We start from the raw sequence: 27,322 nt of genomic DNA on the forward strand, positions 1-27,322 counted from the left end.
GTTATTAAAAAATTAGATAATAATGTTGGTAATATAATTAACCAAAAGAATTAAGACCTTCTATTAAAGATGATAATTATTTTTATATCTAATTTCATGATTTTTTTTGTAATATTTTTGTTGTTAAATTATGAGGCTCTTTAGGAAAAATCGAAATTCATTATAATATTAAACCTTGCACAATTATTGGTTAATACGAGTAGTGGTTAATACGAGTAGTGTTTTTCTTATACATTTAAATATGGCATCAATATCACAGCTTATATGTTTAAAATCTTTATAGGTCAGTTAATTATTGCCAAATTATAATATTTTATTTGTTGAATATTTTAATATTTATATCGTGTTATAATATAAACTTAAATGAATTTCTGATGTTTTCTGTTGAAGAATATATTATGTATGTTTTCTTGCGCGAATAAAATTTATAGATTGTATTTTATTATATATATTTAGAAAAAGACGAAAATATATCATAAAATCGCTTTGCGATTATTATAACAATTTAATACGCGACAATAAAAAGGAAATTTATTATATGCGATTTATTATATGCGAGAATAAAAAGATATCAAATTTTATATAATATGGAATCATTATCAATGGAATCATTAGATGTATAGAAACATCGATATACAAGTAATTTTTTAAATATAGAAAATAATAGGATAATCCATTATTATATGATCAAAAATTTGTGTTTAAAGAAAACGTCTATGATATAATACTAACAAAAGCTTAAAACAAGCAATCTGCCATAGTAATAAAATTATTATAAGATATTTCAAGTCTATGTATTAACGAATACATGTGTTTCAAACATATTAAAGAGAAATCAAGTTTTTCTAGATCTTAGATTTTTCAAGAATGAATAAACTATCATGTCTTTTTTTATAAGAATACTTACTGTTTATTAATAAATGCACCAGACAAAAAGTGAAAAAGCGAAGATTCGAAAAAGTTGAATATAAATAACTGCAATAAAATATTAAAATTATCTTTTATACAAAAACTTAGTAATTTGATTCTACAAATATTTCTGTAAATCTCCGTTATATGGATTATAAAATTTTTTTGTAAGAAATAGCAAAAAAAACAGATATCATATCAATACATATTTGTTATTTATAGGTCTCTTTTATATTTTGTTGAGATCTAGATCGTCTATAAATATAGAAAATTGACATATTGTAAAATATGTAGCCTTTTCGATGATTTGATATTTTTTAGTCGAGGAGTGTGCAAAATAGAGAAAATATCATATTTATGACATTGATCAATAAAATTTATATGTTTTATACTATCAGTCACATAACTTTTCAATGTTTCATATCACATAGAGTAACTTTTTTTTTTTGCAGAAAATGAACATTTTATATCTTCTTTGTATACTGCGTTATATGTAATTTGAAAGCATTTTTAAATAAATATCTTACGAAAAATGCTTTCTTTTCTACATTAATTACATGACATCGACAAAAAACATTTTAATACTAATTTCAGTCGACTATGTTTTTTATTATGCTTCATATATTTGTGTGTATTTATGATCAAAGAACATTAATCTCTTTATATTTATTTCAATCCAATGTCATAAAGATTTAGATTTAAGAGAGGACCAATTTTAGAATTATAGTGTTTTACATATTTTAAAATGATTAAATACTGTTTTATATATGACTTTATTGATCGTACCGTGGATACAGTACAAAATTGCATTACAGCGTGATTGATATGAAGAAAAATACGATCAGAATATCAAATGCACATTGCATCATTATAAAGATGTGCAAATAGCCTCGGCGGCGGCTTATGTATTCAAATGGTTATATTTTCTGCAGAAATGCGAATATACGTACAAGATTCAAATCAGTCTCGATAAAATTTTTTTCACACTTATATTTCTCGATAGTACGAGGCCCTGGCGATGTACATATACATAAAAATAAAAACTGTGTTTCTTACTTAAAATTAATTCACAATATATAAAAATATTGCCGCGTACAAATAAGTCAATGAATCATCTGTTACATATCGATGACGAATTAAAAAAAATCATACATCTGTTACTTTACATTATTAGTACAATAAATATCTATGTAAAAATATTTATATACTTATCTTACAGCGACACATCGCCGTTCTTTTAAAAATTATTAAAGATTATTAAATAAAACGTAAAGAAATGTATATTATATATGACATTTCAAATTGAAAATATTCGAAAATTGAGAAAGTATGTCGAAAATTGAAAATAATTTAAATTTATTATTACAATTGTATATATTAACGATATATGTATATGTGTGTTATTCATAGTTTATTCGCGAATGAGGCAAATATAAAAAAAAATATAAAATATATATAAAGTTTCGATGAAATGCACATAATCGCCTTTAATTTAATTTGCTAACATTCAAGAGTATAAGCCATCAATAATAATTTTGCACATGGATACTATCTATCCATAAAGCAGAACATTGCAGCAATATTGCGGTAATATTGCAGTGTTACTGCAATGTTACAACAATATTAATAATATTACTGCAGTATTCTGTGCTGTATGGGTAGCCATAAGCAAGGCGCATATGTCACATCCTACGGGAATACATAATATGTGTATGTCTGACAGAGTACATATAAATTATTTGCTCGAACAAATAACAGATCCTATACAACTTTCGCATACAAAGAATCGCGGATAGAGTAAGTAAAAGCGGTTTAAATATCCAAAATATCTATGCACATTCTATATTCTGAAAAATGTTTTTTTTTCTTTTTTTATTTTATTACGGAATACAACGCTCGTTACTACATGGTTTCGTTGCCAGATATATTTAGAAAAGATTTTTATTTAATATATATATAAATATATATATAAAACAAAAATATACTAGCAATATTCTCTCGAATCCTTATGTATTCTGAATTATATTTGACTGTATTCAGTTAGTATACGTCATTTGGGGTATTTATCACCAATGCTGTTGTTCTCTGTGTGCATGTAATGAATATGAAAATAATACCAAATATTAATTAATTATATATGATTTAATCTATCAATATATATATATAATATATAAAATAAAACAACTTATACAGATATTTCTTGAATAAATGCTATTTTATCACATTAGTGTGAAAATAAATTAAATGACTTAATAACACATTGAGTAATATAATCATAATACATGATTGATGTGTGAGTGATCTCTTAATTAAAGATGATCAAGATCACTTTTCATTTTTGGGACACGAATCGCGTTTACGGAAGAGAGGCGCGCAGAAAAATTATCGCGTACGTAATGCATGCTAGAAATTCAAATATTCTCTGTAGTAAATAACTTTATTATCCAAGTAGATAATATGCGATATAAAAAATATCAAATTTGGCAGCTTCAATCTGAATAAAATAGAAAGTCTTTTTGAAGACTTTATAACTAGATAGCTGAATATTCTAAATTCGTTCAGTCTCTGTAGATCCTTTGTAATGCAAAGGAGCATTTTTTTTCAACTAAGTATTATATACATGTATAAAAAATATCCATAATAAAAATGTATTTTCGTATAAAAAATTGTTATTAAGAAAAGTTAGAGGTAAACTTGCTTCCACAAACGCGATAAAATGCATATGTGTCCCGTATTATGTTTTCTTCAAAAACAGACCTAAAAATATTTTTCATAGCATGCACAAAATATGGTCCATATCATTATACATAAAGATACAAATTTGTTCCTGCCATAATAATATTCTGATATCTACACTTAGAACTTTATATTCTGAGACTTTTCACGTTATTTTATGTTATTTGACAGTTGGATACGAATAAGCATACAAAGAATAACTTTGCATTATTAAGTTGCAGCATAAAGTTTTCGATTTAATTCTTGATTGTATCAAAATGCGTCGATCTTCTATTTAAATTTCAGAAAGTTTCCTTCAAAATACAACTAATACTTGATCCAAACATCTTGTAAGGCTGAAGGCATGCTATTTCTTGTTTATTCTATCTTCGTATTCATTTGTTGTGTGGTCTTACGCATCTTGCAAGAATGCTATTTGTATAATATACGTCACTATCGGTCTTTTTTTCAATTTTCTTAAGCTTTACGTTTGTAATTTCCTGCACGTCTTCTTCGTCACACTCTCCTCTCCTCTTACGCTCAATATATTACAATTTGATTCACATTTATACACATACATAATAATCCACGTGCCTTGTGGTCGAACGCACGTATCTCGGATCACGGATATAAAGAACATTCATTTCTCACTGCTAAACATTTTGTAAAATATTACAATTGATTCTTTAGCATTGAGAACGAATTTATACGTCGACATACACAAATATCTACATATAAATTTCTTTATTTCTTTTTTTAATTGTTATTTTCTACTTTAGCTTTTATATATTAATTAATTGTCATGTGTTTTTCGAACAGGTACTACTATTATACGTCGCACCACAAAGGCATAGTCATTAAGTTTAATTAATCATTAATTCGCGTAATTTCGTACAACACTTATCATATCGATCTATTTAAATAGTCAAAGTACGTATCTGTGCCGTGAGACTTATCCTCGGAAAATTCAACGCGCGCGCGCATTTATATTCGGGAAACAAGCTTTCAGATCTTAACACGGAGACTACACAGCGGCGAGAGCCCTTTCAATCGACCCGACCATACAGAGGTACGATATTTTCCTTTATCCAAAAATCGCAATTAGGATAGTCCTGCTCGAGCAGCGTGTCTTGTCCAACAACGAGGACTCGTTTCGCACCCGATGGGTCAGCTTGTGCGACCTCGCCATGCCACACGTAATGATTGAATAATTGTTGCATAGCTGATACGTGTCTCTTTTCTTCAGGTGTGACAGCGGCGTAAGTCCCTAGAATGGCCGCGGCGTCGCTATCCGGATCGGCCAAGTGTCCACGACGAGGTTGAGTGGCTACATAAAACGGTATATCGGTTCTCATTCTAGCAACTGTCAGCAATGGACAGATTACACGAATATCGGAAATCATTGTAATCATTCCTTTCAACGTGGCGTTGTAGCGTCTGGAAAATAGAGTATATGTAACATTGCTTTCTAAAATTATAACGCAATTTATTATTTTATAAAAACTAAAGAATTAAAATATTATCACTCTAAATAAATAAATAGAGATTGTTAATCATAATATTATGATCACTTACTTGAGAGCTTCGTCCGCTAAACCCAAAGTTCCGAGCAGAGACCCTCGTACGTATTGCTGAACTTGTGTTGCATTAAGAGAAGGAGCTTCGGATAAGAATTGCGATGGTGTACCAGAGTGCGCGGTAGTACCCATCACTACTTTTACCAAATGTTTGTTCTGTGCCAAGATATGACCGACGTGTTCTTGAAGAATACTACCATCCAGAACGAGCCAGTCATGTCTCTTGGAGACTTCAACTTCCTTTGTTTCAGGCAAGTTCACATTACGTATATACCATATATCTGGTACGCCATCCATGAGATACATGGCATTCTTGTTTCTTAGACAAGCGGCATCATTACATCGAACATTATCGAGAAAGTTTTGGCTCAAAATCTCCGTCTCATTCAATTCTTTGCCCGGGAAGATTGCGCTACCGCTGGATATCCATACCTTCGAGAAGAGGGTTTTGGCACGGCGATAGCCGATCAATGTCGTTACTAAGGTGCCACCTGCCCGATGTCCCCAAAGAGTAACGGATGATTTATTGCCGCCAAAGTGCTCGATATTAGATTGCACCCACTGAAGGGCTATTATAATATCCGACAATCCGTAATTACCCGAGGTTGGAGGATGAGCGGCTCTGGTGAGAGGCTCGGCTGCCAAGAATCCGAAAATTCCCAAACTAAAAATTTAATAAATATAAAAATAATATTTTTGTGATTAATTAAAAATATTTTTTAATTGTTTTGAAGCTTATTAAGCTTAAGAGGCGTATTAAGATTTTAAATATTTAAGACTATATTATTTCATACATGTGTCGTAAAATTTTTAAAAATATTTCGATGAAAAAAAACTCAAATATATGTGGAATATATGTATATATGTATATATATCTTACCGGAAGTTTGGTCGCACAAATACCATGTCGCGAACATGCGCCAACTTAGCTGAAGGTTGCATTACTCCGGGCGAGCCACCGAACAATGTCTCGGCGCCGATCATAACAACCACGGGCAGTGGAGACTGATAACCAACTGCCGGGGTAAATACATCGAGATAGAGGCAATCTTCTTCGCCGTGTACGGAACCTTGTGCATCACGTTGCCAGCAGTGCTTGGAGAAATTGTGCGCCAGATAAGTGCTGTTCCAGCATTTCTCGATACGGTTCAAGGACTCGGCTGATTGCCAGCGACGATTGCCGATCGGCGGCATCGCGTAAGGGATACCGCGAAACGCATAGGCGCCGTCCTCCAGAACGCCTTGTACCAGTCCGCACGACGTTACCGCATCGATGTATTTGCCATCCTTCAAAGTCTGAGTTTGAATTCTTCTGGGTCCAGCGCAGGCAATGCAAACAATGATGATGACGCTGAGCAGGATCAGCAGAATCACCGCTATCGTCATAATTTCAAGTAATACAATTAATGTGTTGAATATAAGTCAAGAATATATTATAATAAATTCCACTCTTTTTTTACCTGAAAGAACCACGTGTCTTCTGAGTGTCGATATGCAGACCACCAAGGGATGCTTCGGTGATTCGACACCATCAGCTCCGTCACCTCCGTCGAGACGCACGGTTTCCATACCGTCTTCATTGATAGGATTCTTATCAGCACTGTCATCAAGAGTTTCAACACTTGCTAATCCCGCGGCGCCAGTCGGTCCCAACTCTGCACTCTCATCTTCCTGAAAAAACAAAATAACAATTATTAGGTGCTTTCCATTTACATCAAAACTCAGATAAATCTCACTTCTGTCTTTCTTCAACATGAATGTTGAAGAAAGACAGAAGTGAGATTTATCTGAGTTTTGATGTAAATGGAAAGCACCTATTATGATATTATTTTCATATATTTTAAGTATTTTAAGATATTTTATTATTAAATAATTTATTATTTACGATAAATAAAGATGTGTAAAATATGTACTGTATATTTTAATATAATATATACAATAAATTATAATATTATTTTAATAATATATAATATTATGTGTATACACATATACACAGTACATATATAACATCTCTATATTTATCATTATCTAATTTATATATGAGAGATGTTCAGTTCAATAATCTAGTTCGTAAAAGATAATAAGTTCCTTAGTCCTTATATAAATTATAATTTATCTTTCACCTTTAGAAAGACTCATCAAAGACTTCATACATATATTCTCCAACATTTTTTATTTCGCTCCTCGTGTAAACACGGTTGAAATAAAAGAAGAAGATATGAGAAGAAAAAAAAGAAGAAATCTTACGAGAAAGAATTGTATAATGTGCTTGGGATTTGAAGAATTATGCAAATTTTTTTAAATAAATGGTAGGTAAATGCATGTTGGATTTTCGTGGATATTTTCTTCCTCGTTTATCGTAATAATGATGATTTATATCCTCCATTTCTTTTTAAAAATAGAAAAATACTTCTAAATATTTTAATAAAACTTTCGAAGATTTATGACGATATTATTTAATAATCTGTCAGATATTTTTTCGCGATGAACTTACTTTCTTTTTCCTAGGGAAAACGGATGATACCAAAGGTATCCGAATAGCATTCAGAATTCCTTTTCGTCTTTCCTTTTCCTTAGAATCTTTACCGGGAGTGGTAAGTTTTTCCGCGGTATTCTGCTCGCTCTCTTTTGTTACCACGGGGGCTGATTCCGCATCTGTGGGCTCTGTCGGTTTCGTTTCATCGTCCTGAAATCGAACAAACCAAATATAGTCCAAAATATCAAAAAATCAATTCTTCTTACTCAATTAATATATTCACATTTAAAGTACTGTAAAATGTGGCGATATTATCATTTCAATGCAAATATTCCAATCAGCTATATTTTTTGTATATCCTATCCCAGACAGCACAAACAGGCCAAAAGATGTCTTAAAGACGTCTAGAGGACTTTAAGACGTCTTTAAATCGTCTTTTAGATGTCTTTTGGACATGTGTGCTGTCTGGGATATTTTAAGTGAAATAAGTATAATAATGAATTCATCTTTCGGGAAATGTGTGTGAAAGAAGTAAATATAGATAGTTTAGTTAGAAAAAAGATGTATTTATAGCGATACTACACACGACATGATTTTCAGAGCTTTAAAGTCAAAGTCAAAAGTCAAGGCAATCGTTTGATTTCGAAACGACGACGAGCGGATGCAGCGAAATCAAGGTCAATCTCGACAGGACAAAGAAACGACATCGACCGGATGACGATGCGTGCTTGTCGCTGTCGCCAGACGTTTGTCGGGAGTCTTCTCTGGAGCTCAGACTCTTGCTCTTTTTCTTCTTTCTCTCTCTTCTATTCCCAGAAAAAAACGCAACAGATTATTATTTTTAGAGTAACGCCACTCCTGTGCAAAGCTCTTGAAAGACTCGAATGTGTTCAGAGCGATAACTTATGCCGATGCCATCTCTTCTGCGCTATACTTCGAAGCCAGCTGTCTCGGGGGGCAGCGTCATGCTTTAAACTCCCATTGTACACGACAGAGAAAAGCAAACGATCATTTATTATTTCAAGAATGAATCGAAGCGACAATAATAAAATTGATAATGACTATTTGCCATTCTAAAGAGTGATTAGATGAATAAGCTATAGAAAAAGACAACACATATGTCGTCTATTAAAAATAAAAAATATTTTACACACACATGTATGGGACATTTAAAATTTCTATAATTCAAGAATAGTTTAAAATACTTTTGCAGTTATTCGAAATTAAACGTTTTTATGTAAAATAAATCGAAGAGAGACGCAAAGAGCTCTTACGATTAATATTTTGAGATATTAAGTTGCTGTCATCTCGGCACTAATTTAAGCGAAAAGATCTTCTCTCTTCTCTCAAAGTTCTTCCTTCTGAATCCCTTAAGACCGCACATCGATTACTCGAGGCATCAATCTCTCTACTATAAACTTGTCGGTGCATTTCGTGCTTGTATGTGCTACTATATTTGGATCTCGAATGTTTTTAAGTGGAGTCGCGTGGCATGATCGTCTACCGCATCAGTAAAATATACGCATGCACGCACGTACGCGACGCCTACTCATACGATGCTGGTGGGCTTTCGTTTTCCTATAACGATTAATATAATTAATAAGCGTTACATGTATCTATTACGATAATCTCGTGTTGCATCTGCTAAGTAGACAGCAAATGATTTATTCAATATTATTTTCTTAGTATCTGACTGCGTATAAAAAATGATTTAAGACTATATTTTTAGAAAAAACGTCGCTTTTCCGAATAAAACATAATTGAAGATTCGAAATGAGAAAAGCTGCAAGTGATATATTTTAGAGATAACTTTATTTTTTTGTTTAAAAAGCGTGCTGACGCTAAGTATGATCAAAGTTAAAGACGTGGAACATATATTTCCTTCTATTAGAGGGTGCACAGCAACGCCTGACCGCTTTCACGTTCACGTATGCGTATTTCCCTTGAATGCCATCCCGGATCCCGCACCTAAATTTCTATAAATAAATTTCACGCAACGGGTATCGCAAGGTCGCACACCGTGACTGCAGGATGCATTTAATAAAAGCATTCGTTGTGATCGATTGTATTTATCATTGTTTGATAAATTTACATTTTTTATTACATTCTTACATTTTTAATTACAATCCTGTTGAAGATTGTGCTTGTTGAAAGACATTCTGCGCAACAAAAAAATCACAACAGTCAATGAAGCCACAGAATGAGCAAGCTAATGTTAAGACAATAAGGCGACTTAAATCTCGAATCCATTTTGAGATATAACATGATCGCGAATAAGATTAACGCAAGAAAACTAACGCGAACTCATATATACATTCATAAAAATATTTTAAACTACATCTATTTTTGGTTGACACTTTTTGGTTTGAAAACACATGGTTTGATGTGCAATATAAATATATCATCAATACCTTCTTGACTAAACCAAACACTCATCAAGCTTATTTACTCGGTTTCGAGTTTAGAATGATTCTCAACAAGAACCATTTCGAGAATGTTATTCTGTATATATTAAAGTAGGATTTCTCAAAATTTAAACCATTTTACTCTTTACTTCTATAGCTTTATTATAGTGCAATTATCGTAATTAAATAAGAAATTAAGTAGAAATGTCACAGAAACTGCAATTTGAATTTTATTTCATACAAGATGTGTGTCTTGAATTTTATTTAATATAGTCTCGCTTTTTAACGACATAAAAAATTTAAAATACTCTCGATTTAATAATATAAAAATGAAATAATCGTTACATCAGGTTTGCAATATTGCAAATTATATATATATATATTGTGTCAAGGTCCTTTAATGATAGATTCACTGTCGCGAACAGTATCCTTCACCATGACATATAACGGATAGTCGCCCCATTGTGGCGCCGCACGAGAAGGGCGGTTCTTTTATATTATGGTTTTATATTATGGTTTCTGCACAAAGAATAACTCGCTGCCATTTCTGGAAAATTACATCTACTTTGTAACGGTTACTCGATATGAATTATTTCTACACGTCATCTTGTCATTTCACTAGACATTTATTATCCGATAATAAATGAAACATGTGTGCATTCCAAATGATGAATATGATGATGATCAAATGTTATTTATGGCAACTAAATTGTTAATCAACATTATTAAATAGAGAAGCATCATTGTAATTTATATTAAAATTAAAAAAAAATGAATCCGACAGTCCATTTAGCAACGCTGCTACACATATAACTCCAGTTAGCATTGCTTTAACTTTATATCTGACTAAGGTCCTAAGATTTATCGCTTGAACGCGAAGCAAAACGGGCTCGCATTTAACGCTAAATGGACGCATAATCGAAAAATGTCAAATTTCCGTAATTTTTTCTCTTTGTCCTCTCTCTCAGATCACAGGTGCCACGCCGGAAGCGAGGGTGACCACCGCGCGAAGGAAAGCCTCAATTTTCCAGTCTGTCGAATTCACCGGTTCGCGAATGAGGGCGCGAGGTCGACTTACGAGCTAGTAACGGGATTTCGAAATGCATACGTGTAACAAAATACTCTAGTTATCATTCATAAGTGGATCGCCATTAACGAGGCTATTTAATACAAATTTAAAATCGATGCTTTCCAACAAAATTTTTTTCCGACCTAAGGAAATCATTAATCTTTATTACTAACATTATTTATCACAATTTCTCTGTAAAGTACAAATATATATATAAGAAAAAATATGTAATTTGCAATTAACAATTACATATTTTTTTTCGAAACAATTATGTGTTTTCTTTACACCAATTAATTCCTCTCATTATTTTGTACATAAAAGAATTAAGGTAAGATAATCGAAAAATGAATATTTTACTAGATATTTTATGGTTTATGTAAAAATTAAGAAATTATTTCAAGCCTCATAACTCGAAAAGTACTCGATGAAAAAAATACTTTATTATAGTATTTTGAAAAGGTCTCGAGATAAGCTACAAGAATTTTTGTTTGGGAAAATATTGCCTTGACACCCTGTTTATATAAAATGTAGAATTCGCGTGAGATGTAAGCGAGCAATAATTTTTCTCCGCACGAGTAACCCCTGTCGAGATTGCGCTCACATGATAAAATGAGTAATCATTAACACCGCACATTTACCGTTTCACACCAGAAGATCCCCGATGCGAAACGTCGTTATCGCGAAACTTCCGACTTTCGTAACCTTCCCGCGATAGAGAGCCGTTCTACTCTCTTGACCGGCTATTTTATTCGGACCTCTTATGTTAGTCATCTTTTTATCCAGACTCATCCTTTTCTGCCTATCCGTCATCCGAGATAAATAAATATTTTTAGCATAATTGCGCATATATTTTCCTATCTTATCTATTCATTTTACTTAATTTCCTGTGGAGATTTAAAACATAAAAAAAGCAAAAAAGTCTGAAAAAAAATATTTTTTTATAAGAAATTATTTATATAACTTATAGATTATATACATATCAGAAGATATGCTATCTATTAAATATTAATAATGATATTAGTATAGTAAATTTGTGACATTTATGTGTCTAAAATCGACATTCAAATCTAGATTTCAACATCCATTTGAAGAACTATTTCAAATTGCATATGTAGTTAGATTAAATGACAATACGTTATTTTGAAAAGAATTTCTAAAACGTGCTTGACTTTTCGCCAAGTTTCGTCACGTTGCAACTTCTCAAGAGGCTCATTGTCCTCTTCGATATTGTACAGTCATCCTCTCGACAGAGAATATTCTTTCTCTCTCAATCTTCTTCCGCATCTAGGTACTTTTCTTCGCGCCCCGTTTCTACTACGCTAGTATCTGGAAAGTACATTATGTACTGCGGACGCCGGGTGCAGTGACTTATGTATACGTTGACCGCATTGTGCCGAGGAGGGAGAGATGCTGAGTTGTAAACTCTGGATTCGGCATTGCATTATACGTCTGATGCATCTAGTAGCGCCCTAGGTTTCTTCCTGCATCGTATCGCAACCTCGCATTTCGCGACATCACTGCTCTTATGATGCGACGAAGCACAATCGATAAGATGAGAATGCATAAGAAATATATACAATGTCATATAAGAAATATATACAATTGTGACTAGATATTCATTGTAATATTCATCATGAAAAACCTTCGACGAATTAATCCTTCGAAGAATAAATATATTTTATTTTAAATTTTTATTGTTATCAATTCAAACTAATTTTTAATACAGAGATTGATTGAAAATTAATTTGACAAAACGTAAAGACAAATTGTGTCAACATGTATTAAAATTTGGAAGGTATGTAATATTCATCATGAAAAGCTTTCGACGAATTAATTCTTCGAAGAATAAATATATTTTATTTTTATTCTTATCAATTCAAACTAATTTTTAATACAGAGATTGATTGAAAATTAATTTGACCAAACGTAAAGACAAATTGTGTCAACATGTATTAAAATTTGGAAGGTATGTAATATTCATCATGAAAAGCTTTCGACGAATTAATTCTTCGAAGAATAAATATATTTTATTTTTATTCTTATCAATTCAAACTAATTTTTAATACAGAGATTGATTGAAAATTAATTTGACCAAACGTAAAGACAAATTGTTTCAACATGTATCAAAATTTGGAAGGTAATCAGTGAGTATTTATTGTTTTTCAGTGATAATACACTGATTCACTCTAGTGAAAGTAATATATATACTACTTTCACTAGAGTGAATCAGTGTATTATCACTGAAAAACAATAAATACTCACTGATTACAAGCAGTTATAAGTACAGCACTGATTACAGTGATAATACACTGATTCACTTTTAGAGAGTAGGAAATAGATATTTTTGATATTCATTTCTTGATTTCATTTCAAACTTTGCATGACATATCAATCTCGATGAACTTTGGTATTTCAATCTCGGTGAACTTTGTTTTAACATAGATTAAAATCTCATCATTGTCATAAATATGCATAAATTTTTTTTTCGATTTATAAAAATTTATTTCACTTTTTATTTACACGAGTGATGCGAAACGTAAATCTCCTAACATCCGTTCTTCATTTTATCCTGCTGTGCCATTTCCATATATTTCTTCGGTGTCAAAGTAATTGACTTGATTGATGTCATTTCGACATAATTTTCACCCCTCGTAAGGATTCGAGAAGCCTGTAAATAGATACCTACTGATCATGCTCCATTGTGTAAGATTGTGTAAGATCGAAAGCCATCTCTGCTTAACCGAATTCACAACGCTGTAACCAGCACCCTCGTATGATAACCCTGTATTCTCCCCTCATCGTATCCATATGTTTAGAATATTTTCGGATTTATATACATAAGCTCTCCAAATAACACGAGGCATAACAATCGACGCAAATTATCGTTTGGACACGCGCGTCGAAAATTTGATTTATTCGAATATTATATTTTGCGAATTTCTATTTTTAATTTTAACTTGTATATTTATTCACTTTATTAAAATTTACTAATAAAAAAATAAATTTATATATATACAATTATACATAAAAAATTATATAATAAAAATTATATAATATAAAATTATATAATATATTTTTCCAATGTGTGTGTGTGTGTGTGTGGATACATCTTGACGATAATGGGAGGACTTAGTATACTTGAAAGGTTTATCCTGAAGGGGAAGCTAAATAACCTAAATAACTCGTGACAATGTTAAAAGGCATTGTCGCAAATAACCTCACGTAGAAAGCATATTTAATATGTTGAACGTATATTAATGCATCAATTTTTATATCAATTTTATATGTCATAAATAATTAGTCGCATTTTCGCGTGATATTTCAAATTCCCTTCGACGAAAATGACTCGGTCTGAATCGACTAAAATTTGATCGATTATCCAATAACCGGTGGGATCATCTTTAGTGCCATCCCACCTCCTGTCTCATGTACCATATGGTGTCGCCATCATGTCTTCATAAGTAGCCGAATACCACGGCCTCGTTTTTTCTTGCATCTTAAAGACATATACGTGCTCTGAGCCAAGAGTCGGGATGAACACGTTTCGCGTCGATTCCATCCATCGTTTTGCATTCTTCCGCTTCGGGTTTATAATCCTTGCTCGAAAAATATCTCGTCGACTTGAAATGCAATTTTGACGTGCGGAGAGAAGCCTTATTTACGGATTCAGTACGCGTATACGCAGAGTTACGCGTTTCCCGGTCCCCGTTGCACAGGGATTCGTGTGGTGCGCAAACATATTATTTCACAAATACACTCGCTTATGTATCTACATTATTTTCCATTCACGAGGCCGCATTTGCGTGCAGCAGGACGTCCACAGTTCCGCTTTTTCATTTATAAATATTGCATGTCGAACGCAAGCACGCGTGCGTTATTTCGTTCGTAAATAATTCTTACATTTTCGCAAAAATACACGAAAAGGGGAGAAACGATTTGCGAGTGGCCAATCGCGTATCGATTGCATCGTTAATTGTTGCAGCTTCACGTTCGCGTTTAATCGTTTTATGAGACAAACTTTTATAGTTATTTATAATACCCCGTTATAGTATCCCGGAGATTAAGAGTCCGAGGTACTCGATAAATATTTCAATGATAATTTTTTTTCGATATTTACACGAGTATCGGATAACATGCGCGATGAATAGTTTTTGGGTGAAATAAAATGTTAATAAAACGTGAAAAAAAGAAAATGACATTATTGTTATTCTCTTTGCGTTTCATCGAATATCCATTTTCAACTCGCGAGAATAATTTTAACTTCAATATACTCGTTAAATATAAATCTTTTCTTTGCATTAAAATGCAATATTAAGGAATTTTTTTTAATACAATAGATACTCCAATTAAGAGAAATAATCTTCGATTAAAAGAAGAATAAATAGCATTTTTATTATAAGCGAATAAAAAATGCTTTCTGGTCGTTTAATTATCCACAAAAATAACATATTTCAAATGTACTTTAAAGAATTTTTCATATTATTATACAATATGAAACGAATTTTATTTTATTAAGAATATTAAAAATAGAATAAAGATAAATGATAATCATACATCCAGTTTTTAGCCGAATAGCTTCAACGTTTTAAAAAATTTACGAGAAGAATTTTAAGAGAATTTAACTTGTCTCGCTTTTATTTTCAACGATACACCTATTGAAAAGGTTAACGATCTTTCGAACTTCTCGTTTTAGACATGTAATTCGTAACAATAACACTTTGAAAGTCAAATTAAATTTCACAGTTGAACTGATTTCTGAGATGATATAGATTAAATTAAATTCATCAATATAGATAAGATTCGTTTAAATTGAATTTCGTGAATATGGAAACGTCGGCGCTCGCGCCGGTAGGATTCGCGCCTCGACCGTCTATCGGTGGTGGGTTTTGTCGGGCGGAAATCGATATCAGACGCAACTTTCACCCTCCTCCGGCTCTCTCAACCCTCTCCGTGCTCGCAGTTGCCGCATGGAAGCCACCCTCGAGCACGAACGTTCTATAAATACGCATTTGCGTGTCGCCGCGAAGGGATGCAAATTCTCTCTCTTTCGCTCTTTCCCTCTTGTCGAAAGTTCAGAATTTCATTTCGCCCACCTTTTTGCAAACCTTTTTCGAAACCGACACCTGTAAGGACAATCATTGTCACGCACGTTGATTTACAATTTCCGTCGAAGTAATGACGAAATCTACATAAGTATTCATGTCACTGCCACGGACGATTATGTTACCTGTCATCAAGTCCAAATAAATCGCATTTAGAGAGAGAACGACAAGAATTAAAAAAATAAAAATTATTTTTAGTATGCAGAAAAAAAATTTCTAAATTAAAACACCCGTTATTTGCCACGAAAGAATTTATCGTCACACGCTAATTAATCCTGTCAGCTATTTTCCCATATAAATAATTTGCTGATAAATTCTTCAGGCTTCAAAAAAGGACGAGATATTTTCCTCGTTTTATATCGCGTTTTTTTTCCTGCAATCGATAGAAATCACAGCTAGAGTATATTAAGACATCGACGATCGACCGCGAGATAGAACGCAGCGATTTATACAAAGGCCATTGTCCGGATCGTCGCTGTTTACAGAGCGAACGCATCGAAAGAGAAAAGGAAGACGTCGACGAAAGGAAAGACAGAGAGATGAATTCGACGAGTGAGACGTAGAACGATCGTTTATTCTTCCTGATGGTCCTAGAGAAAGAGAGAGCATTATCATTTGCATAAATAGAGCCGTGAACGGATGCAACGCGCTCGTTACATCTGATTGCGAGTTACGCAGAGGCGACGTGGAAAAGGAACGCGCTACGAAGCGTACGCTAGATCCGCATCTGTCCGTAATGACGTAATTCTAATGAATCGTCGAGATGATTAACACCCCGGGAAGCACTCCCGACTTGACGGCGACAGAAATGCGTCAAGTGTGTTCAAATGTATCCGGCGAATATATGCATTTCTCACTCTTTTATCTGATTATGCGTAATTTCCGCCTTACATCTATGGAAAAACTTTACGAGGAAGAGAGATGTGTCTATCTTTTCTAATTTATTTTATATGCAAAATTCCCTGGAACCTTGTATTCTTGCGAGTTAAATGAATACGATTCTATATAATTGTAAAATTGTGCAAATATAATTTTTAACCAACATCTTATCAATTATATCGCACGGTAAAATTCATTTTCTTTAACTTTATCTTGTGCGTCATGCTCGTAATTATTTTATTCAAAATTGATAAAACAATAAGTAGATTATATCGATGTGGAATCTCGCGTTCTATTCGCACATGTCGAGTATCTCTTCCATCACTTTTTGCGAAAACTTTCATATTATTTGGCTTCTCATAATTTTGCATGCGTGCGATATGCATGAATCGATACGAATACGAGCCTACATGTCATAACCAACCATGTGGCAAGCTCGGTGTAGTAGGGGTTCCGGTTATTCTGGTTCTGGCCTCTGAGTTTCGACCCCCAAAAAAGCGGTTCTGTGTCGGGGAGAAAAAAAGAGGAGGAGAAGACGTCGGCGACAGCGGGAACGAGGGCGGGTAACGTAATGAAAGAATGAAAGGGAAGCAGATGGCAGAAACGACCGAATCCCAAATTGTTCATAGATGCCTCATAATTAATAATAATAATTAAAACTTCCACAAAAAACACACTATCGATAAATCTATTTTTCGTTATAATATCGAAAAGAATATTATTATTACATTTATATATTTTCGAAATATAGAAAAACTACATTTTCGTGAAAATTATGTCGAATGAAAGAGTTAATCTAATTAAGTTAATTATCTTTAATTAATCATGGATTTATATATACATAACAAAACACAAGAAACTAGTTAATTATCATATCATAAATATAAATCAGAATTTAAATTGCATACACAATATTTTACTTTTAGTCGGTTTAAACTTGCTTTATTAAAGCTCGCTTTGGACGATCTATGATTCACGATAAAATGTAATCAAAATATAAATTTTTTTTATTTTAATCCGATTCGGATTGCTCATATCCTTTGTTGTTATAACATATTAAACAAACCATTTTTTTGCCAATTGCGTTTTAATTTTCTTTCAAAAAAATGATCACGAAAGTATGCGATTCGATTGTGTGTTAAATATGGAATCCAGCACGTTGTATCACGATAAAATAATGTTATTGCAACCGCCAGGATTAAGGTGTGGTTATAATATACGATTTTAATTAAGCGAAACGAGAAAATCCGCGGATGTCTCATCAAGAAATTTACGCAGTCACGGATGTTCATTTTATCGGTAACATTTTCTCGCCGGAAAATGGAATAGATCTATTCCGGTTATTTCCGATAAAATAAACGTCCGTTGACCCGCCTCCGAAATTTCGAATCATAAATTGACATTAAAATCATAAACTGTGACGCTCGCATGCATGTGTGAATGTAAGATAAACCGATGATAGAGCAAAGGATTTCCCTCTCGCGTGTCAAGTGACTACGTTAAACGTTGTTTGCACCTTGCACGTTAATGCTAATTAAACTCATGTCCGAGCGTTCATTAACTTTGAAACGGCTACATAAAGCCTGTAAGCTATGTAAAGAAAAGTTACATAAAAAGAAACGGTCGATTCGCGTTTATAAACAGCAAAGTAACTATGATTAATCAATCAAACTGTTATGTATGATTTGATTATGAAATCTCAGCATTAGTTTATATGCATCAACTGTAATTTAAAAAATTTATAACAATAATATTAAGTTTTTTACTAATAAATACATACTTTACTAATAAATGTTAAAGTAAAAGAGAGATAGATGCTCCATTTAAATGCCGTTATAATACTATTTTACAAGAAAGCCTCTTTAAAACGATTAAAGTCTCCTGGCTGAAATAATTGAACGGTAAAGAAAAGGAAATTACGACGCGGGTGCAAACGCAATTGGTCTAATTCAGTCTAATTCAGTCTAATTCAGAGCGCAGATGGTATAGAAATAAAGGCTTGCCGCAAGTCCGGCATCGTTGCTGATGTAAAGCAATTACGTGAAACACAACACTTCGGGCTTCCTAATCCTATACTTTTCGTTTCCTCTCTCGAAATTGTCACGCGAATAGATAATTCGATCGATAGATCGAAATCTGGGCATCGGTCGAACATGGGAACGCACCTGGTCGTTATAAGAAATCGTTCGTAAGTAATGGGTCTCTTCGAAGTTTTGTGAAATTTTATTCTGGAAAAATATAATCGCGTGCAACGGCTTATTTCGATGCTTTATTTAAGGCTTCACGAATACGTGGAAACGAGGTTAACCCTAAGTGGATGAATTAAAAAAACCGTGCACTTCCAGCATAAAACGATATATTATTTACTTTAATAATATACTTAATTTAAATAAAATTAAATTATTTATATGTTTTATAAATTATAATAATATACTTAATTTAAATAAAATAAAATTATTATAATTAAAAAATTATTATAATAATATAATTAAAATAAAATAAAATTATATGTATGTTTTATAAATTATAAATTGTCCAAGTATTAATACACATACGTATATTTTATTATTCTGGTAACAGGAAAATTAAACATTATGCATTAATGTACAAAACAGATTACGATGTTAATTCTAACATCAAAATTTCAATCAAATTGCATAATTTATAATTTCATGTAGCAAAAGCGCAAATGGCAAAATGATGTTAATGAATAAAACGACAACTGCTCTTGATCCAAAATGGCTCTTCTAAAAATTCTTTTACGGGTTTTACACATGCCAAATCTCAATCCAAGCAACGAAGCTTTTATTTCCTTTTTTTAATTCGTCGTTTCATCATCGGAAAAAGATAATTATGGCTTAAAGCTGTGTCCACAAGAGGAGCGATATATCAATTGGTTCCCCCCGGCTACGATCGCGTTTGTACAACAAATCCCCGCGATTTACGAGCAAAAGGGGGGAAGCGAAAGGAGGCCGGAATAAGAATTACGACGAATTAAGACTAATATTTTCGCTTCTTCAACATCCGCAACATCCGTGCAACATCGGCCTCCTTTGTGTACCCAAAATCCTTTCCCGTATCCTCTTCGAGGATAAACTCTTGTGGATTTCACCTCCCGATGTGTGCTAAGAATCTTATTCAGCATTATGTACGACGACGGTTATATACGAACGCTTTCTTCGGTAATGACTCGTTTTAGACGTACCGACACTATTCTATTCACCCAGGGTGACGCAGCTTCCGGGTGTTGAATAATATTCACCTCGATTCTACGCGACCGAGAACTCGTTCCCCGAGTCAATCGTCCTGAAAGAAAGCTCGCCGAATGAATATCGCGCTGTCTTTACAACGTTATCAATAGAGGGAAGATTGAACACTGTAACAGATTGATTGTTAAGACCGGCATGTTGCAGCGAAATGCTGCACAATGGCTTGGCCATGATTAATTCGCGTTTATTTTCTTTATTTAGACTATTTAAGATGTAGGAGTTTGGAACGATCGGTTCTCGCGACATAGAAATTACCGCGATTTGACGAAATTTTCATTGTAAATTTTATTTTTATTTTTATTGTAAATACATGTCGATTTATATTATTTATTAATTAATTTATTACACAATTATATATATTTATTTATTCATTATTGCTTCGAAAAATTATTTTGTCCGATTGTGTAATAAATTAATTAAATATATTTTAATTAATTTATTACACAATCGGACAAAATAATTTTTCGGAGCAATAATGAATAAATAATACAATGACGCTTCTATTATACAAAAGGAGAGAGAAAATAAGTGAAAGATAAAACATATAAGATATAAAGTAAATTAATAGATAAATGGATATAATAATAAAGGTATAATGTTACATTTTTTGCCATTAGAGAGAAAAATCACATTTCGCTATATTGCCTTTTTTCCTCGCCCTAGTTTTCCACATTTTCTCTACGTGGCTTTAGGCAGATGTTTCACGCTACAGCAAATTCCGGCAAGCCTGGTCTCATCAAAAATACACGCGACACAAGTTTTATCGCGTTCAAACATCGTGAAAGATTTGGAGGAGAAACGATATAGAACGATATTTCAGCTCGACATAGCATAAAAATCAATCTGTGATACTGCATGCCTTTGTCACTTCCTCACGTTTCAATGGGTCGAAGGAAGAAATGTATCAATATTATTTGAGAAAAGAATTTTGAGATGAATGTTAGACGATTATAATATTTGCAACAATGCTTGCAATAAAATTTTCAATTGTTAATCCAATTTGTTGAATGCTGTTGCAATTATCTCCCCTTTATTATTATTGTATTTATTTTACACGCGAAGAGTAAGAAAATTCATAAGACTAGCTCGGTTGAAATAAGAATGAAAGAAGAAAGAAATATATAGGGTGTTCCTAAATTCGCGATAAATATTTTAATGACAAATTCTTTGTAACATTTTAAGACGAAAATTCTAATAATAAAATATCGCGGCTATAATAGTTTAATAAAGTATAATAAAGTTCCACAGACCATCGGATTAAGAGCAAGATGTTGGGAAAAAATGTATCCAGACTATAAATGTCACAAGATGATGATAGCGATTAATTGAAAGAGGCAGGAAACTCTGTCCATGATTGAACCGAGGCGAGAAGAACCGAAATGATGGTAGAATGGTTCCTCGCAAGGTGACAGCCGACACTTTCTTCCCCAATTACGGTTAATAAGGCGAATTAAGTCAATTAAAGAAGAGTCAGTTGGGTGCAACGGCATCGAGCGCCGGCTTCTCTTATGATCATCGTCGTCGTTTCAGTTGTCGACGAGAAGAAAGGAAAAGGGAGAAAAAAAATTATTACGAAAATATGTTGTCTTGATTTGCTTTTCGACAACATTACGTTATCATGACGAGTAATATATATCTTTCTTACATTTTTCTGTCACTTTACGATTGATGAAAGTAATCTTACATTAGTCACTGGTAAAAAGTGAGTTTTCTCTTCCGATATTATATATATGTATATTGTCGACAAAAATAATAATTATTACCGCGCGCGTTCCAAGGTAAGAGTGTAATTATTCGCGTGAGACGGTAAACGGTACATAATTCCTTTTTTCGCCGACGAGATGTTTGCTCGATTAAAAAAGAAATGTTGCGCTATCTACATAAAAAGCTGTTTCACGGTGAAGGAATATCGATAGCGAAAATAAAGAAATAGAGGATAGGAAAACAAGTGCGCATGAAAGGAAGTAATACAGATTCACATTTCCTTGAGTATGAACTTTCTACGAGTACGAGACTTTCTATTTTAAATTAACGGAGAGGAGAAACACGATCTTGTACATTTTTCTTATTTGTTTATACATTATAATTTGCTTGTTTAAAATATGCAGTCGTATTTTATCTGGGATACACGTTCGCGTGAAAATACAATTTCGAAATTTAAAATACTTCAAATACAAGCTATTCGACTATGCAAATAATTCATACGATGCGATCATCATCGATTGTTTTTTCCCCACCGTTACCATGGAGCTTTATTCGCGACAATAAGGTGATTCGCTTCGGGAAAAAAAATAAAGCTTCCATAGCGCGCGAAAGAAGGGGTATCACATGTAGATATACCATAACGTTTTTTCCTCCCATCGATTTAAGCCTGGTGGCGTCAAGCGTTGCACCTGCTATCGATTAGACATTTCGCAAACAACAATAAGCGGAAATGCTTGATGTCGAGTCCGATAAATTCGCGGGTCGATTAAATTATTAACGGGTTCGCGTAAATATTTCCTGCAAGATATTTGTATCCTCGAAAATGTAAAGGCTTATTTATATAGTTTCTTCGAAATCATTTGTAATTTCGCATCGTGTAATTTAAATGCCTACGCGCTTAGTATCTGACATTCTTGTAACCTTTCACGAACGCTTGATAAATTTAAAATGCACCGGCAATTGTGCGATTATTCATCGATGATGCAGATGTGAACAGTGATACGATCGTTGAACAATAGCTCTATTAATGCTGCATTTTCCACACCTGCTGCATTTAATACAAGTGTGACGTACCTTGAGAAAGGCGCAAAAATGCGCACGAGAGGCCCGTAGAATTGGAAATTTCGTAATCGCATTGTCTCGTTCGAATAGATCCTTTCGCCGCGTATAAATCACAGCTGACAATGAGATTACATGACGTCACGTACCTTGCACGGTTCCTTGCTCTTGGTGCGGCAGAATCCGGGCATCTTGATGCCGCCGATCGGTATCTTCTTCTTCGGTTTCTGCTCCTCGGACTCGAGATCGAGGGCAGGTGCAGCGCCGGTGTGCTTCGTGTTCTCGGCGTTCAGCATCTTCTCCCTCTCCTCCTCGGCGATCTCCTTCTTGTCCATGCTTTTGTCCTGATCTTGATCCGCTTGACTCATTCTCTGCTCCTGTAATCGAGAACGGAGAAAGCACGCTTTAAATAAGGAGTCGCGCGCGCGCAGGAACTTCAACGAGAATATTTAAATAAGGAGTTTACTGGAGCGCTTTAAGAGCTAAAATATATCATGATACACGCGACAGCCATTTGACGAATCTTCAATTTGAGCCCGCGTGGGATATTCAGTGCTCTAATCATATTCAATTGCTATTCAACAGCTGTCACACATATGACAGAGCAAACGATTTCTCCTCTTTGTTCGTTATTTTGATTCATGCTAATTTATTTTGTGGTGTACACTGTCGAATTATCGAAATCGCTATTAAAAATCGATATTAAAATGTTTACAAGATTTCTCTCAACATACAGATGGATCGAAAAATCTTGCAAGCCGACTATAATGCTTCCCTTCAAGGATTCTCTTGCTCGTGTGTTTTAGAGCACTCTACCGAGACCATCAACTTGTTTATTCTGATATTTATACTAGTATACTAGTATACGGAAAATCGATATCCTCTTGCCTTGAAACATGACACTCTAGAGCGTAAAAACGCATACAGGAAGATTAGCATGCGAACATAACTCGTCTAGGAATGATCTTTTATGCAAAGAGACTTTTCTAACATATTCATTAAATTTTTTTTTAATACGTAAAATTTATTTTCCGTTCGATCCTCGTCTGATAGATCGTCAAGAATAGTTACTCGCGATAAAATTTCGATGCATAATGCATCGGGAAAGTGATTTATGGTCCTGCGTGCGTCAAACAATTTACGAAATGTCGCTCATTGTCAGGCCCTGCAGGGCATGCTCGCTTAAATGATTTAGCGTGCTACCCCGATCAACCAAATTTAATTTCATTTACCGCAGTTGGTTGAGCCACTCTATCATCGTGATGCATAAGGACCGCGATCGAATTTACGAGAAGAGAATATTCGCGTGAATGTTCATCAAAATCGCGATAAATATTTAAAAAGCTGAATTGAATAAAATTTTACATTTGCTCATATTTCTAACAAATTTTATAATGCGGAGAAAATGTATATATCGCATCGCGAGACAATAAAAATTAAAATAGTAGAAATTAAATATACAGGGTGTCCCAGACCACCCGTACACCTCTTTTAAAATGAAAATAAATGGCTTTTGTCAAAAATCGCGAACAATTTTTAAGTAAATCGGGTACGCTCTATCAAATGATGATATTTTCAACTTTTGATTTTGACCGGAAATACGCTATCCGGATCGGAAGTTGAATTTTTTTAGGGGAACATGGTACTTTTTATTACAGATTCGAATTGTACGTGATAAAATAAGAAACTTTTGTATCAAACGTTTTTTCTGAAAGTGCCTCTGTCAATCTTAAAATTGACCTTAATAGTAACTGTGATGAACTTTCAGTAATTAATATTTCTATTATTATTACAAAAATCGTTACATGGAATAGAATTTCTTTATTTAATTTATTGCGCTCTACCTCCTCACAAGTGCGTGAGCTCATGCTCAGGGACACCCTGTATAGATAAAATATATTTAATACATGTAACAATTTTATTGTGACAAGTCGACGAAAGAGTTTGTGATGAAAATATGTAAATAACGAATGAACATGGCACTGCATAAGACGCAAAACGTGAAGATGCACATACTACTATTTAATGCACCGACTATTTACTAGTTCATAGACCGGTGTCACATGATCGATCGGTTTACGTCTGGCCATCGCGACGCTAGACTGTCGTCGCTCCGACTTGCTGCAGAAAACTTTTTATGCATAATAGATATGCACTTTGCACGAGAAAATGCGATCTCGAAAGAATATGGCTGTTTTTTTTTCATTCTTGAATTTTTAACTTAAAATTTGCAGTTTTTATTCTACCCTGTAGAACGTATATTTCTATCAATAAATAATATGAATATTTAAAGTTAAGTATAAAATAAAATTAATAAATATAAATATATTAAATGTTTAATTGCATGTGGTTTTATTATTTTATAATAGATTTTTTTCCGCTTAAATTTCCGATCAATTTCGCGATATCGCTTTGGAGAAAATATCGAAAATTATTAATATAATATAGGATATTTAAGTGAAAAGATATCGATATTCTATTATAGATATATATAGATATAGAGATTTAAGCCTCTTTAATTGTATCGTTAAATTGAAAGATCAGGATCATTGCCCCGTTTATGGCGAGCAGAAGATACGTTTTTTTACGGATAAACCTACTTATTCCGAATGAAAACGAGCGTAATTATGTTTAAAAATAGAAAATTGAGTAGAAATTATTATGCGCGCGTTACAAAAATTATATTTAAATTGATTTCATCCTCTCTATTTTATCTCTATTATTATTTTTTCAAATTTTAATTTGTAAGTTTTACTTATATCACATTAGTACTTTGCAATAATACAACATTTAAAATTATATGCGACTAGTGCAATAATGTTGTCATTTATTTGCTGGAACATAATTCTCTCTTAAAATTAAAAAGAAAGGCTTTTTAGAGAAGGAGTTTGCTTCTCTTTTCTTAAAAATTCTGATTACACCAATGCAAAATGTAACATAGTTAATTATTATATCTTATATATTATTAGATCTTATCTGACAAAGAGAAACAGCGCATCATTAATCAATTCAAATTTTCGGAGCAATCGCAAAATTTTCGGAACAAACGCGATATTAATGTTTATTAATCGCTTCTTTGTGATTAATCAATATATCCGCGATTGTTTCTATTCGATTCGGTGTAATAGCGTCGTCGGGATCACGTGGATTCGATCTTGCAAAACAATTTGTTCGAGTCCGAACGTATCGCTCGACGAGCGCGAAAGGAGACGCCAAAAGCAGCCGCCATCCGCACGATTTCGAACAATGCACTTTTGACAATCGCCCCGACGCGCTCTCCTTTTCCACTGGCGCGGCTTCAATCGAGCTATTCTACTTCATAGAACGTGACGATTCAAACTCGAATCGCAAGAAAAAAATTGAAACAAATTTCACGATACTTGATATTGTCTAATTTATCAACCAAAATTGTAGCAGCCTTTCTCAAAATCTTACGGTCCTCAAATTCGCACTCGCGCTTAGAATAGATATATAAGATGCGAGAGAATTGCATTCGCGCGCGCGCGCGCGTATGCAAATATATACAAATATATAGAGATAAAAGCGCGAAGAAACTCACCCTCTCGGAGACGCGTCAACGGACGCCGTTATTGTTTCTCCTCGCTCAAGTTCGTGTGGACCATAAAAGCAACGGAGCAGCTGATGGCAATTCCCGATGACGTTCGTTTATCGTTTTTCAAGATGTTTCTCACTCGTTTCCGTTGCGGGAACCGGAACCGCAACCCGGAACTCTCTTCGATCGTTTACGGAGACGCAGCAAAGATACGAGACCTTCGTAAGGACGCCAGGCGCGCGACTGGCGCTACCGTTAGGACGCCGGCAAAAAGAACACCATGAAGCACATCTAGCGTTCGACGACGATCCTTGGAGCGCCATCTTATTGGAAATTTATAATTTAAGTAGTACATCGTCTGTCGATAAATTTTATACGATTGTTGGCAAGTTAAAAATTGATAATCAGAATTCCAATTTTACATATATTTATATACATATATTTATACAATGAATATATGCTGTTAGAAATTTTGTTTAATGTAAGTTATTTAATTAGAATTTAATCGGTTTTAATTTTGCTCTATTTTAATTATAATGAAATATAGTAAAATGTGAAAATGTCTAACTATTGTATAACGTCAAATATATGTATATATTGATATT

At 33.4% G+C, this 27,322-nt stretch overlaps 1 protein-coding gene across 1 annotated transcript; it reads right to left on the reverse strand.

The window, feature by feature from the left end:
* Window positions 1–1,663: 1,663 nt before the first annotated feature.
* Window positions 1,664–26,968, reverse strand: Nrt (Neurotactin). Its single transcript, XM_083078627.1, has 7 exons — window positions 26,724–26,968; window positions 23,314–23,541; window positions 7,696–7,887; window positions 6,662–6,872; window positions 6,082–6,577; window positions 5,200–5,865; window positions 1,664–5,061 (listed from the first exon to the last, which is right to left on the reverse strand). The coding sequence occupies exons 2-7, from the start codon at window positions 23,530–23,532 to the stop codon at window positions 4,671–4,673; spliced, it is 2,175 nt and encodes a 724-aa protein (XP_082934753.1). The 5' UTR covers window positions 23,533–23,541; window positions 26,724–26,968; the 3' UTR covers window positions 1,664–4,670.
* Between the last annotated feature and the right edge of the window lie 354 nt (window positions 26,969–27,322).

Source organism: Camponotus vicinus, unplaced genomic scaffold (assembly GCF_025532165.1).
Source record: "Camponotus vicinus isolate PSW18456_S1 unplaced genomic scaffold, iyCamVici1.0 SCAF_1, whole genome shotgun sequence".
Lineage (NCBI taxonomy): Eukaryota > Metazoa > Arthropoda > Insecta > Hymenoptera > Formicidae > Camponotus > Camponotus vicinus.

Coding starts and splice junctions, on each gene's coding strand:
- Nrt (XM_083078627.1), bottom strand. CDS start 23,532: ATGAGTCAAGCGGATCAAGATCAGGACAAAAGCATGGACAAGAAGGAG. Junction 7,888..23,313: donor AGAGCAAGGAACCGTGCAAG/GTACGTGACGTC, acceptor GTTCGATTTCAG/GACGATGAAACGAAACCGAC. Junction 5,062..5,199: donor TTAGCGGACGAAGCTCTCAA/GTAAGTGATCAT, acceptor TCTATTTTCCAG/ACGCTACAACGCCACGTTGA.